Source organism: Vicugna pacos, chromosome 2 (genome assembly GCF_048564905.1).
Source record: "Vicugna pacos chromosome 2, VicPac4, whole genome shotgun sequence".
NCBI classification, from domain to species: Eukaryota; Metazoa; Chordata; class Mammalia; order Artiodactyla; family Camelidae; genus Vicugna; species Vicugna pacos.
The window spans coordinates 14532698-14548309 of NC_132988.1; the positions used below are offsets into that span (position 1 = coordinate 14532698).

Here is a 15612-nt window from a genome sequence, read left to right on the forward strand (position 1 = left end):
CAGACAATATGTAGACAAATAAATGTGCCTGTGTTCCAGTAAAATTGCATTTACAAAAATGAGTGGCAGGCTTTTGGCCCATGGGCTTTATCTTCCTGTCTCCCACTCTAGGCAGTGAGGATCCATATAAGATGTTTTAGCAGGAGTTCCACTTATTGATTGACTCTGTTACAAAAAGAAAGAGTTTTGGCAGCAGTATGGAAAGTAGATCCAGGGAATGCAGAAAAGGACTGAGAGCTGGAGTTAGGGAGAAGTGGTAGGAGGCTATTACAGTTAGTTAAAAGTAAAGATGAAAAGAACTAGTTAAAGAGCTAAGGGGATGAATTCAAGGGATGGGTTCAAAGTAATGCTCCAGGATTTGGCACTTGGTTGACTGTAAGGAATAGGAAGGCATAAAGGTGATTCTATAGTTTGGATGCCTAGATAAATAATGATGCTATGAACTATAATGAACCTGATTTGTAGACCAAATGTCTGAATTTGCTTTTTGACACATTGATGTATTTTCAGAATAACCAAGATACTATTGCCTACTAGTTGAAAATTCAGAATAGTGTCAGACATATAGGGTAAGAAGGAGTATTATCTTGGAGCCTCAAAACAGTTGTCTGGTGTCTTGTTCTCCACTTCCTCAGTGCCCATCATCCCCCAAGCCCACTCAGTCAAGCTTTCTTCTCCACCACATCATCGAAATCAGTCTTGTCACAGTCATTGTTGAACAGCTTCTGTGTTGTCAAATGCAGATTTTCACTTCTCGTGGTACTTGATCTGTCAGCATTATTGACACAATTGATCCATTTTTCCAGTAACATATTCTTTACTTGGTTTCTGGAATAAAGAGCCACCCTCTTCTGGCTATCTCCTTACCTTTTTTTTCAGTCTTCTTTACTAGATTCTCTTGTTTTCCAACCCTAAATTATTGGAGTTCCTTTGGCCTTAGTCTTTAGATCTTTTCTGTATCAGCACTTGCTCCCTAGGTGAGCACAGCTTACTCCATGGCTCTCCCCTGAGCTGCAGGGCTGTATGTCTTGCTCCCTTTGAGCTGGGTGTATGTTCATAGTCATTTTAAACTGAACATGTTCTGTATCAAACTCTATTTCTCCTCTTACCCTCCTCACCACCCTAAAGAAAAAGTATCAACACCTGCCTTTGCCACCTCAGTGAAAGACAGCCCTGTTCGGCTAGTTCGCTCAGGCCTTTAGAAAGCTTAAACTCTGATGACTCCCTTTCAGACACTCACCCCACTGGTCATCTTGTCAACCTTCAGAATCTATTCAGAATCGGACCAGTTATCACCACATTCATCACGAGAGTCCTAACCCAAGTGGCTGTATGTTCTCACTTCACCTGTTCCCCCTGTGCTGTTTTCTCCATGCAGCAGCAAGATATTATAAAGATGACCTCATATCCCTGAGCTCAGACCCAGCCAGCGATTATTCATCTAACTCAGAACAGAATGCGGGTTCCTACTGCAGCCCCGGAAGCCCTTCGTTGTCTGGTTGCCTCTGACTCCCCAGCTCTCTTACTCTACTTCAGCCTCACTTACTTCTGCTGTGGTTCCTCTTCAAAAATGCCAAGCCTATCCTTCTTTTGGTGGCTTTCTATATAATGTTCTTTTTGCCTGACTCAGTCTCCCCCAGATGTTTGCTTCACTCATTCCATTTTTTTCATTCAAGTCTCTGCCCAAAATGGTCACCTCCTCAGAGTGGACTTCCTGGGTATCCTCTCAAAAGCAGCATCACCCAACCCCCATCCCTCTCTATCCCTTTATTTTCTTTTATTTTTTAACATAATACTTGCCAGTATTTGACATGATACATATATTAATTTACTTATTTTATGTCTCCACCGCTAGAACTCTGTGAAGGTGAGGACTTTCTGTTTTGCTCATTTTGTAACCTCAGCGTTCAGAACAGCGCCTTGCATTTAGTTAGAACTCAGTAAATATTGATTGGTTGAATGAATGCATAGATTTAAAGATGTCAGGAAAAGAGGAGTCAGTGAAAGAGCCTGGGAAAAACAGAAAGGTCATTTGAGGAGAAAGAGGAGAGTATATGGCCATCCCAGCCAGAAGGGCACAGCAAAACCCAACAGGTATGTTCTCCACATGAGATGAGGCTACTAACATCTCATCTTATGTGGAATGAGCTTCTGTCTCCACAAGAGCTCACAGCTGAATGTCACCTACTGACCACGAGTTGTTAATGCTTTAATCTTCTACATTTTTATAGTTAAGACACATTAAGATCTTACTTATACAGCTTTACAAAAGAGGTCCATAGGGACATCCTGTCATTGGTCATATTTTGGATATTCAGTTTAAAAACCTTTTATAGTTTATTATGTATTATTAGATTGTGAAATGTGTATTAAGTTATAAAAATCAGTAGGGCCGATACAGTGTATTCCATATTTACAATTAAGTAAATCGAGTGCAATTAAATCCTAGGGATTACTAAATAATGTTTCTAAAATAAATGACTATCAGTAATATTACAAGAATGAGTTTTAGCTTTAAAAATTAACCCCTAAAGGTACTGAGTGTACACATGTCTGTTAAAAATAATAATACAAAATAGAGATGATCATAGAATAGTTTTATTTGTGTCTTGCGAGATTTGTAAAACATGAGACCTTTGACTTGCCCTCTGCCACTTCGGAAATCCCAGGGGTCTGTAACCAGAAGATAAGTTGGGATCCTTTTTCCTCTATCAGCATGCTTCCTAGCACAATACAGTCGTGGATACTGATAGCATCAGCATTAGGGCCATTTGTAAGAAACTGTTTAGCTACAGTTAATAGAACGTAATTGCTGGAAATTTATTTCTGGATGCATTTGTTTAAAAAAGGCTTAAGATAGGGTTTTTTTCTTCATTTATTCTTCCTATTTCAAACAAAATTTTAAATAATTCAGAATTTGTAAAATGCTAAAAGAAAGTACAATTAAAATTTTACCCTTTTCTGTACATCCTTTGCAAATTTCTGGCATGTGTACTCAGTCCCTTCCTTCCTTCTTCCCTCCCTCCCTCACACCCTCCTTGCCTACGTCTCTCCCTCGCCCTTCTCCTCTCACTTACCTTCTCTTCGTTCTCCCCCTTTCTTCTTTCTCTCTCTTCCTCTCCCTCTCTCTCTCATTTTTTTGCCAGTCCTTCTTTCCCAGTCTCTCTCTCTCACTCTCACATCCACATTACAGTGAACTCAAGCTGTCTCACCTCTTAATGGTGTAAAACACACTCTAGCTGAACCACATATGTGTTTATCCTTGTTTTTGTACATAACTTATACATGACTTATAGATTTGTTAATTTAACCACATCTCTTTAACCTTTTTCTTCTTCATACATTAGTAGGTTAAATGATATACTCCTTTGCTAATTTTTTTTAAGCATTGAACTTCGTACTCGTAAGTCTACAATGAACCATTTTTTTGTTGTTCTTTAAGAAAAATCACTTGAAACACTGAATATTTTTCTTCTTATGTTATTTATATACCGGGAAAAAAGTTTTTCTAAGTCACTTAGAAAATGTTCCTATTTTCCTGAATTATAAAAATGTACACACACCAGCTGTGACTTATTTTATCACTGGTGATCTTATGATATTTTTGTTTAGTTGACAAATGTAGGCTGTTCATTCATATATTGATAGACTCTGATATTAATTGTTGTCCCCTATACTCATAGCAATATATGTATATTTTACAACTTGTTCCAGAAAGGACTTCAGGTGGGCATTTATTTACATCTTCTCTTCTGACAGTCAGAGCTTACCTGTTATTTCCATTAGTAATGTCCATTATCTCTTCCCAAATTACAATTTCTTAAAGATAGGGTGCTAGAACAGCAAAAGGCTCAGTGAAAATGTCCGGTCTAAATATAGAAGGAAAAAAAATGTTGAAAGCAGGAGAGAACTATAAAATATTGAGAGTACGCCTCGTAAAGTGAGGCATGTTAAGCTGTACTGTCATTGCTAATAAAAATAAACAAATTTGTTTTAACTGTGATAGTTATTTAGTAGGAATTATTGAGTCTCAAATATTTTTGTGAACATACTTATTTTTACAAGTAAATTTTGTTAAAATGCCCTTAGGATTATGTTAAATGAATAGTCATAGCCAATGAATGACCTTTTGGCTTTAAAAACCAGGCAAGTTGGAGGGGAGGGTATATCTAAAGTGACAGACCACATGCTTAATATGCATGAGGTCCTGGGTTCAATCCCCAGTTCTCCTTCTAGAAAGAAAGAAAGAAACATGATTCGCCACCCCCTCCCCCAAAAAGAATCACGCAAGTTGAGTCTCTAATTCGAGGGGCCACATTAATGATAATACCAATAACAGTAATAATAATAAGATCTTGTGTTCGTATTGAATTCTGTATTATCTCATATTAGCCTCACAACAACCCTATGTTTTAGGAATGGCAATTGAAGTGAGTAGGGGTCAGAAAAATTAAATTAACCAGTGAGTTGAATAGATAAGACTCAAACCCAGTTATTGATTCCACTATATTAGATTGAGATAGATTATTTATTGTCTGTTGGTTTGTAATCTGTGATTTTTCTTTATTTTTAATTTGAAGTGAAACTTTAATATCTAAAACCACACAATATTAATTGTATCTGTCTGGAAAGATTATCAGTTATTTTTTCTTCTCCAATTTAAAAATTGCTATTAATATTTCTTTTACTAAAGTAAAAAAGTATTGTATCTACTGAATAAGGACAAACTAAATTTAAACATCCATTTGAAAACATTCAGATATGCAGTCCATTTAAAATGACTTAAAGGTTCAATTCAACTCTGATCAGTTTTTTAAGTTTTTCTCATTTGTGGGCTAACACAATAAATCCTTGAAAGTTAATATGTATCAGAACATGTACTTTTAAAAATAATACGTTGTTCATCAATTTGTTTTTCTTCACTAAGAAAGCTTACTTTGAATTTTTTCTTCATAAAATATATAATTTTTCCAATGTAAAAAACTACAATTTTGCTTTTTCTTTTTTTACCATCAGTGTCCCCAAGCAGTATACATTAAATTAGTTACCTTGTTATCATGCTTATATTTGACTTGTCAGGATTTCATATTTTAGTAAGAATAAAATAGTGAGGGGAGAGTATAGCTCAAGTGGTAGAGCACATGCTTAGCATGCACAAGGTGCTGGGTTCAATCCCCAGTACTTCTATTAAAAATAAATCTGATTACCTCCTCACCCCATCAAAAATAAATAAATAAATAAAATAATACAATAATAAATAAATACTTTTTTTAAAAAAGAATAAAATAAAAATTTATCACTGAAGTAGCATCTTTATTTTGATTTCAGTTTTGATTATCTTTTTGCTTTGGACTGGTAGATTACTATTTGTCACGGATGTCCAGGTATTATGGAAGTGAAGGTTTTAGTTCCATAGGTAGAACTGGTGACTGTTAGGAGAGTCACACAGCCTCACTGCTGAGCACATTCATATCAGTGAGGATCATACCTTAATAAAGAAAACTAAAGCATATGTGTGGTCACAACCAATCCTTGTCATTATGCCTTGAAAGCCCTGGGATTTGTGATCAAAGCAATCAGCTTATCCGGAACTGTGGTATAACCTCTGATTGAACCTTTCACATTTTTATTTTAGGAGATTATACACTATATTTTGACCATGTTACCTGCCTCTAAGACATCTGCCTAATTAAGCGATACAGGTTAAAATTATTGTCAGCAAGTCCAAAGAAAATGTGAATTGTTAATATCTGTCTTCTGTCAGTGCTGTTTTCTTATCATTTTCCACTGATGGAATTGCTGAAAATGTTTTTTATCCAGAGCTGAATGTTCTGTTCTGATGAATATAAAACATACTTCACTTTGTAAACGGACATTAGAAGTATTAGAAAGACATAATCTTTGACTCTATTACTAAATTTCATCTGTCCAAGGAAATAATTTTGAGCTGTAATATTTCGTATTATATCAAAGCATGAGTTTTAGAAAGATGCTTTTAGGATTAAAATGGAATTCTGCTGTATAATTTGAATGTCACTATCATGCATAGTAAAATTCAGGTAGTATATATACTTATGTATTTGGTTACACATTGGTGGACCTCAGTTGAGTTCAGCATATTTATTTTGTATTAGGAGGGTATTCAACTCCCATCAACTGATTTATTTATGCAGATTTCCTTCAAGAGGTTATAATATTTTTAAGTATATATACTCATTCCTTTACTTAATTGTGCTTATTTGATAATGTCCTGTATACTAGATTTTTCATAATCTTTTTCTTCAGTACTAATTTCTTGGAAACATTTGTCCTATTTTAAATTATCTCCTACTCCATCCATATAGTTCTCTCTAAACCAACTGTACATATAATAAACTCCTAACCACCAACTCAAGTGTATAAGAAATGTCCTGGTTTGAATTCAAATCTTCTTCATATTAGGCTAGTGGGAAATTCTTTCACAGTCATTAGATGGGTAGTACAGGGACCTCCTTTTCCCAGGGCATGAATGAGATCCAGGCTCATGTGGTACCTAGATAATTGGCACTCACATTTTCAGTTTATCTGTAATATCCTCATTGTCTTAGACACATGGTCTTTTGGAAGCCAACAGCACTGCTGCCTATCCAAACTTGAGTTAAGATATATTTTCTGATGCCAGAGGCCCTGGTGCCAAGGGATTGGCTTCCCTAAGTACACCATCATGAAGCTATCACGTAGAGGTGGGCAGGTTGTTCTCTATGTGGAGGTGCTTGACTGGAGGAAAGATAGAGCTGTTCTACACTTACCGCGCTGAGTTCTCTTGGGGCCGAATTAGCCCAGAAGGATTGCTTTTCTCTAATTCCTACAGAGGCCCTTAGGTGGTCAAGCAGTGACCCTGATTACCATTTGCAGAAAGCACACCATCCCCTCACCTTCCCTTCAGGCTGAAAAAAAGGTGGTTACAGATGTTGAGAAACTTGGTTCCCTAATTTTGGGGGAAAATCTTCTCTCTCTTCTTTGGTTTCTGTCTTTTTAAAAATACTAACCTTTGACGCTGCTTTTCCTGGACATTTAATATAATCTCCTGTGTGTTTACACTTTCACAAAAGACAGAAAAAGAGGATGTCTTCAACAGGTTTCTGCTCTGGGCCCTGCAAATGTTCTGGAAATGCCTGACTACTCCCTTGAAATTGGAGGGGTACAGGGTGGGAGGCAGAAAATAAAGAGAGCAAAACACAGAATTCTTATCTCAGTAAATTTCAAGTGAAATATTAAGCTTAAATTTTAATTAATAAAGTTTAAAATTTTAATTTTGAAATGGTTGTATAATGTCCATTGTACAAAATTTACACGATATCTATCTTTAGTAGGAAATTACAAATAAAATCTATGGGAATTACGGAAATTGATGAGTTTATTACCTCCCTTCCAGCATGATAGAAATTATTTAACTGAAAGTTTAACATAGTCTAGTAAGACTTAAAAGTTTTAAATTGCTTCCTTTGTACCTCTTGTTAAAAATTTCTTATATTATTTATGTGTAATTTTACTCCATTTAATTTCAAGTTGGATTAACTAAATTTATACTTAAGTTGAGCTATCAATATTAAAGTAACAGAATAAATTCATAGTAAATTCAACTGTTTAAATAAAGTGGGCCAGGAACAAAACATATTTCTGTTAATTTAATATGGAACTTATAAAAAAAAAACAAGAAGATTTCCATTTTGAGCAGATATATTTTGGACAATTTATTTAGCTGAATAAAATGACAGATGTAGAAGATAACAGAAAAATGTACAAAATCATAAGAACTTTGGGGCTGTATAAGGAGGACTGAAGACTTTCTTTTTTATGAAAATTGCCATGAAATTCACTTGTTCCATTTCTGCTTTCTAGACGTGGCCTCAAGAAAGAGTATTTTAAAAATATTTTTATTAGGTAATATGTATCTCTGATTTATAATACAAATGACTGATCTCCCAAATTTTAAAACTTGGGACAAGCCTAGCATCTAAAATTCAGCCATTATACCTCAAAAGACTAGGAATAGACTTACCATATGACCCAGGAATCCCACTCCTGGGCTTGTATCCAGAAGGAAATCTACTTCAGGATGACACCTGCACCCCAATGTTCATAGCAGCACTATTTACAATAGCCAAAACATGGAAACAGCCTAAATGTCCATCAACAGGTGACTGGATAAAGAAGAGGTGGTATATTTATACAATGGAATACTACTCAGCCATAAAAACCGACAACATAACGCCATTTGCAGCAACATGGATGCTCCTAGAGAATGTCATTCTAAGTGAAGTAAGCCAGAAAGAGAAAGAAAAATACCATATGAGATCACTCATATGTGGAATCTAAAGACTCATGGACAGAGAATACAGACTTGTGGTTACCAGGGGGGTAGAGGGTGGGAAGGGATAGACTGGGATTTCAAAATTGTAGAATAGATAAACAAGATTGCACTGTATAGCACAGGGAAATATACACAAAATGTTATGATAAATCACAGAGAAAAAAATGTGACAATGAGTGTGTATATGTCCACGAATGACTGAAAAATTGTGCTGAACACTGGAATTTGACACAACATTGTAAAATGATTATAAATCAATAAAAAATGTTTAAAAAAATAAAAAATAAAATTCAGCCATTATAATTGTTTTGACTCCTAGGGGAATTGCCACATAGATGTGTAGTGAGTACAACAGGCAAAAATAAACGGCAACATCCTATAATTGTTGGAGCGCTATGGTGATATTATTTGAAATTCACATAATTTGAAGAATAAGTATTTAATTAAACTAAAATGCTGCTTTTGATTTTAAATATAGAAGGAAGGCGTGGAAATAATGTGAAGTGAAAATAAGACATTTTGAGAAATTTGTTCAAAGTTGGAATTTATGGAATGCATACTGGAAAGTAAATTAGTAATAGTTAAAAAGTGATTTATCTTCCTATATGGGTAAATAATAATTACAGCATATTTTAAAAATTCTTCCTTTTGATTAATTTTATTAAGTAATAAATACTACATATGTAATCAGTTGTTTACTTATTATGAAAGAATGAAAAGTTTTTGTTTACTTCTTAAAAAATTGCTTAAAATATATTTTAAATACTTACATTTAAAATGTTTAGCGCTGTGTGAGTGGAACCTATGCTTATTTGATGATTAAGGACACAGGCTTTAGAGTTAGACAAATCTTGATTTAAGTTCTAAATTTCTCTTAAATCAGCTATGTAACCTTTGGCAAATGACTAACTTTGTTGAGCCTTAGTTGATTTTTAAAATGGAGATGATACCTCACCTTGTAAAGTTGTGAAGCTTAAACGTGGTAGGGTTTATTAAGAGTTTTTTTTAGTACTTGACTCATCTCATGCAGCAAATGTTAGCTCTAATAAATTGGTTAGAGCTTTTGTTGTGTAAAATAACACGTGCCTTTCCCTCTTTTGTCAATTAGACTTATATGCATCCTTTTGGGAGATGAGAATCTTAAAAATTTTTGTGTGATCACTGTGTCATTTCATTTATGGTTAAACTGTTAACAAGTTTCTACCTTTTTTAAAAAAATTGTTTTTTGTTCAGTTTAAATGTTTTTCAAGTCAGTGATCAGATGGTTGTCAGGCATTTGGAGGACAAGCTTATTTCTACCCTGCTTAGTTAATTACTGTGATTGTAAACAAAGGATGTACGATTCAAAGTCAAGCAACATTTCACATGGATGATGGAGGTGATAATAGCTTAATTCCTGCTGAATTTTTTTTTTTCTTTGCTCTAGCGAGTTCATACTGACCTTGTCCAAAATCTGATGACCTCCCTATTTTACTCAACCGTTTGGAAAGCCAGGCCTGCCATAGCTGGCCCTGAGGGGGTATCTGAAAGACCACTGAGTCACTGACCCATGTCAAGACTGGATTTCAAGTCTGATCTTCAGGACCCCTGAAATCGTTATACATGGGGCTTATTGTACACAGAAACCTAACTGGCTTGCATTTTTCTGCTTATTAAGTGTCCTGTTAAAGTGTATTTTAAATGTCCTTATTAAAGTCATATTTAATTTACTCAGTTTCTCATGTAGGTCATTTTCTAAACTAATTATAAATTTTGATCTTTTATCTGAGTTAATACCTTAAAACTAAACTTGAATATTTTGGAACATGAGCAAAATACATTGTAAACCTTGGCTAAATGTAAAGAGTATCTGCCTGGTTCATGATGACACCAAGGCATTTTAATGTTTTTCAAGATTTTGGGTTTTTCTAGCAAAAATTCCATATACCTAAAAAAAAAAAAAACCTAGCTTAGATGATTGTTATTATTACATCACGTTATCTCTGTATCTTGTCAATCCTCAAATATTACTCAGATGTTGGCATTTAAGAGTCTTGAGTTGATGAGAGTTGTCCTAAAGAAAAGCATGTAACCAATCAGTAAGATGTTATTTCAATTTGGTTGGATAGGCTCTGTCTACCTCAATGTCTACTTTGTGATAAGGCTATGATGTGAAAAGAGAAAAAAATTCCAGTGTTTATTCTGTTCTTCTGCACAATAGGAAATGATCAAGCCCTTTTATGAATACCTAGTCAGTATTCTACAATTTATAATACGACATTTTCTTCTATTTCTATATAGGAGTTGATCCCTGAATTTTATTATCTCCCTGAGATGTTTGTCAACTTCAATAATTACAATCTTGGAGTGATGGATGATGGGACAGTGGTGTCTGATGTTGAGCTTCCTCCTTGGGCCAAAACCTCAGAAGAATTTGTTCGCATAAACAGATTGGTAAGATAAGTAACCATCTACTTTGTCTATCATGAGCTTTTTCTCAAAGTATCTTTCATGTGTTGGTGTAATCATTAACCCTTGCTCTTCTGGAAAAAACTAGTTGATAGAGATAACTGAAAGTAACCTAATAGTTCATGAATCTCCATGTATACTTCATAAAATTTTATTGACTTGAAAGGTATCATGCTTTATTTTATTCTTGTGTGCAGAATTTAGGTTACTTTTATATACACATGGTGATTCAAATTTATAAGCAAAAGTTATAAGTGAAACTAGAATTCTGTGCTTTTTCCAATATGAGGAAAAGAGCATAATTCTGTTTTCCAGGTTAGACGGCTATGGCACGTTTTAGTAATAGAAACAAGATTTTCCAATTATATCCCGAATCTATCTTTTGAAGGAAATCTTCATGGAATATTTAGAATACAAAAACCCAAAAACTTAAAAGCACAGTAATCATTATGCTTACAAACAACTCTTCAGAATCCTCTCTAGTGAAATCTTTAATATTCTCTGTTATATGGATTCTGTATTACTTTATGAATAAGTAATATATCCTTTTCTTTTTACCTTAACTATCATAAATGCTTGGAATCAGGGAGCTTTATTCTCAGTTTTTAAAAGAAGTATTGTTACCCTAAATACTTCATATTAAAAATGAAATTTAAATTGTATTGTTTCTTCACACTTAAACAAGGAAAATTATTTCATTTTAGTTTTCTTGGTTGCACTCCTTACCTTTTCTACCTGTAATTACATTTGAGTCCTGTATTCTAGATCCTAATTGCAGTCCATTATCAGTGAAATTTCACACTTTATATCAACTGGAAGCAATGCAGGGGGAGTGAAAAGAGCATAGGCTTTGGCATCAGACCAGTTTTCCCAATCCTGGAGAACTCACTGTGCTGGTTTTGGGACCTTAGGCAATTTAACCTTTCTGAGCCTGGGTTTCCTCATTTCTAATTTGAAAATTATGAGTATAAAGTTGTAATTAGGAAAAAAAATATACAAGGAAAAAAAGTTGTAATTAGGTATGTAAAATATTCCTAGAATATTCTCTGGTTTACAGTAGGCCTTCAGGAAATAGCACCTAACATTCTATCACAGTCATAAGATACATGTTGCATTAAGTTTACTTCATGCATTTTTCAAAATTCTCAAGTTACTGTAATTAAAATAAGAGCCCAAGACAAAGCTTAGCTGTGAAAGATACTAAAGGAGATGTCGAGCTTTTAAATGTGACAGTTTTCTATGATTGTGTGATTCCCACACCACCACCCTCAGGGATGAATAGAGGTCAACAGAAGGTACAGTCATGCTGCATTTTTTTTCTTTATTTTTGCTTTCAATGATTGTCTACCATTTTAAAACACAGTTATTGAGGTATAATTTACATACCATAAAATCCACCTGTTTAAAAGTGCATAATTCAAAGAGTTTCAGTAAATTTATACAGTGGTGTAACTATCCCCACAGTCAGTGTACAACACTCCAAAAAGTTTTTGTGTACCTGTTTGCTCCCAGTCCTAGTCCCAGGCAACCACTGATTCTGACTCTATAGTTTTGTTTTTTCTAGAAAATTTTAGAACTGAGATTCTTCAATATGTAGTCTCTTAGTGCCTGGCTCTTTCACTGAGCACGATGTTTTTGAGATTCATCCATGTTGTGCATGTATCAGTAGTTCATTTCTTTGTATTGCTGCATAGTATTCCATGGTGTAGGTGTAGCGCATTTTGTTTATTTACTAGTTTATGGACATTGGCTTTTTTCTCGTTTGAGGCTATTATGAACATTTGCATGTATTGTAGGGTGAATATCTGTTTTCATTTCTCTTGGCTAGAATCCTAGGAGTTTAATTGCTGGGTCATATGATAAGAATATGTTTACTGTGCCATTTTGCATTCCCACCAACAATATATGAAGTTCCAGTCCTCTGTATCCTTGGAAAGACTTGATGTTGTCAATCTTACTTATGCTAATTGCTTCAGTAGGTAGCGCATTATGATTTTAATTTGCATTTCCCTAATGACTAATGATGCTGACCACCTTTTTATAGGCTTATTTTCTACTCTTGTATATTCTTTGGTGAACTATCTATTCACATCTTTTGCCTATTTTTTAATTGGGTTGTTTATCTTTTTATTATTTACTTGTAGGACGTCTTTCTATATTCCATAGTCTCTTATCCAACATATGTTTTGCAGATATTTTTCCCCTAGTTGGTGGCTTGTCTTTTCATTTTTAATGGATCCTTTTGAATCACCATTTTTAATAAATGTTTTTACTATCAGCTAGATATAAAATGATATATAATATTTGAAAGATATAAATAGTCATCCCCATTCTTGAGGAATATGTCTTTAAGAAAAAAATTTAAATCATGTTCTTTTTATCATTTTATTATTGAAACACTTTTTCTCGTATAATTCAAACTTTTAAGTCTCAAGGGAACCAACTCTCTATTAATCGTTACCTTATTTAGTATTATTAAAAATGCAAAGAAATTTGTCACTGTGTTTGCTTTAAAAAGAAGTTTAAGAGGCAGAAACATTTGAATCAGTTATATTTAAAGCTCTTCAACAACATTTTGACAATGAAGAAAATTTAACTGTGTGAATTAAGGTAAGCCACTCTCCGGAGAGTACCTCCCATCTTTATTCTCACTACCCTCGCCTCAGAGGACCCAGGTCTCTTCGAAACAAGTCTCCCAAGGGCACCAAGGAACAGAAGGTGGCAGCTAACCAAACTGCTTTCCAGTAAGATTTCAGTGTTGGCTGCTCGTGCTCTAAACTAAGACATGACTATGAAATTTTATACAAAGTAGTATTTTATAATACTAACCACACATTTATTGCAGCGTTATTATGCTGTTAAACATCCTGGTGATTCATATGAGTTTTACAGATGTCTTCATAGTTGTTAGGCTATGAATAAGCTTATGTTCTTAACAGAACTGATAACAGTTCACTGCAAGTTAAAGGCAAACACAGTTTAGAGTTGAATATTTACATTTTTGATCATTTAAATCGTAATTAGGAAAATACTTGATTTTTCTTAGATTTGTCTTTATGAAAGAATTTAAGAACTTGTTCATTCATTCATTCAGAAATATGTATTATACACCTGTGATGAACAAAGCTTTCTTATGGTGCAGTTCATATTGATTCATTTTAAAATTTCCTGTTAACTTTCTGTAAGTGACTAAATCAGTGGTATGGTATTTTATGTATCTGTTAGCATGTTATCACATAAGGGTTTGTTTCCCCCTCCTCTTTTTGGTTTACCTCTTCAAATCCACAGATTTTATGCAATGATTGCAGCTCATGAAATGCATACTACTTTGATCTGTGACCTTTTTGTGGTGCTAATCGGGTTCCTGATATCATTATACCTTACTCATTAATCATATTTCCTGCAGCCCGTCAGGCAGCCAGACAGCACAAGTCCCTGTTTTCAGCCCTCTGTTGGCAGGTTTCTGCTTTTCCAGATTATTACAGACGATACTTTGGCTTCTCATAGCCAGAGCCACATCAAGCTGTGTGTTACAATTAAAGTCAGATGGTCCTCAGGTTGAACAGGGATATAGTGTTGCAGCTGTCTCTCTTCCTGGAACAAGCCAGCACCAGGAACAGATGATCTATAGGACAGTGAATAATAACAGATTGTACAGGACTCCATTGGTAGCAGGGGATCCCAGATTTAATTAACGGACATACTCATTTTAAGATACCCAGCACGTCTTTTTTAAGTAGTTGGTTGCCCAAATATTATTTCAAGAGAATAGAATATTTTTAGAAGCATGATTTTAATGGTAGACAATAATGCTACATTTTCTATTTGTGTTAGAGGACTGTAATTACACCTTGCCTAAGCATTTTACTCCTCGGAGTTTTCTGTAGGTAGTGAAGATCTAACTATAGGATTGGTAAATTGGCTCAAGTGCTGAATTTATATACAAAAGATAATATCCTGTGTATTTTAGAAGGAAACCCCAGATAGATCTGATTATTCTTTAAGCTATGTAAATAAAATTTTCTTTGTTCTGAACAGTTGGAATCAAAGTAAAACCAAAGCAGTCTTAACACAGACCAATCTCTGGAATGGAGTTATTTAATATTACCTAGACAAGAAAAAAAAAGAAATTACTCCAAATACTGCTTCAGAAATATAAATGAGAAACAGGCCTTCCTACTTTCAAATAATATAAAAATGTATGAGTTCAGACTGCTCATCATTTATCCCATGATATAATGTTGATGTTATGGACCTATATTATACTGCCTCTCAAGTTCTAAGTTGAATAAGAGACAAAACCATGCTCTCAGCAGTAATGCCATTTGTAAAAGTTGGTGAAGTAGAGCATTTTGTTTTAGCTGCAGGATGTATGTTATTCAAATTATACTACTAATGAAAAGTAGTTTGTTCATTTAACAGGTACTTATGAGTGCCGAGGTACGTACCAGCAACTGTCAGATCAGTGAACCAGACAGACAGTATCTCTGCTCTTTGGAGAGGGTACTTCCTTTTTGATAACTTAGGTTGTTGAAATAAAAGCTTCTCAAGGCTGAGAAGTGGCATGACTTTAATAAAGTAAGGCTTCTATTGATGAATTGTCCTGAGGTTACCAGTTAGAATCACATTGGCTTTTGTGTATTCTCTGTAGCTTCCGTCTTCTCTGCTGTTTCATAATGGTGACATGAACCTTCACTTGCTTGAGAAGGTAAAGAAAAATAAAATGAGTATGTCATCTTCTTTCCAGATGATACATGGACAAATTAAAAGTGATTTTTTTAATGTTATTGTCCGAGAGAAAAATTAAAATT

At 34.4% G+C, this 15612-nt stretch overlaps 1 protein-coding gene across 4 annotated transcripts in view; it reads left to right on the forward strand.

The window, feature by feature from the left end:
• LRBA (LPS responsive beige-like anchor protein) overlaps nt 1-15612 on the forward strand; it is a 623871-nt gene that overhangs the window by 474600 nt on the left and 133659 nt on the right. For all 4 annotated transcript variants that reach the window (XM_072975847.1, XM_072975846.1, XM_072975849.1 and 1 more), the window contains one exon: nt 10634-10786. In XM_072975847.1, coding sequence (XP_072831948.1) covers nt 10634-10786 — 153 coding nt within the window. The remainder of the gene's footprint in view (nt 1-10633; nt 10787-15612) is intronic.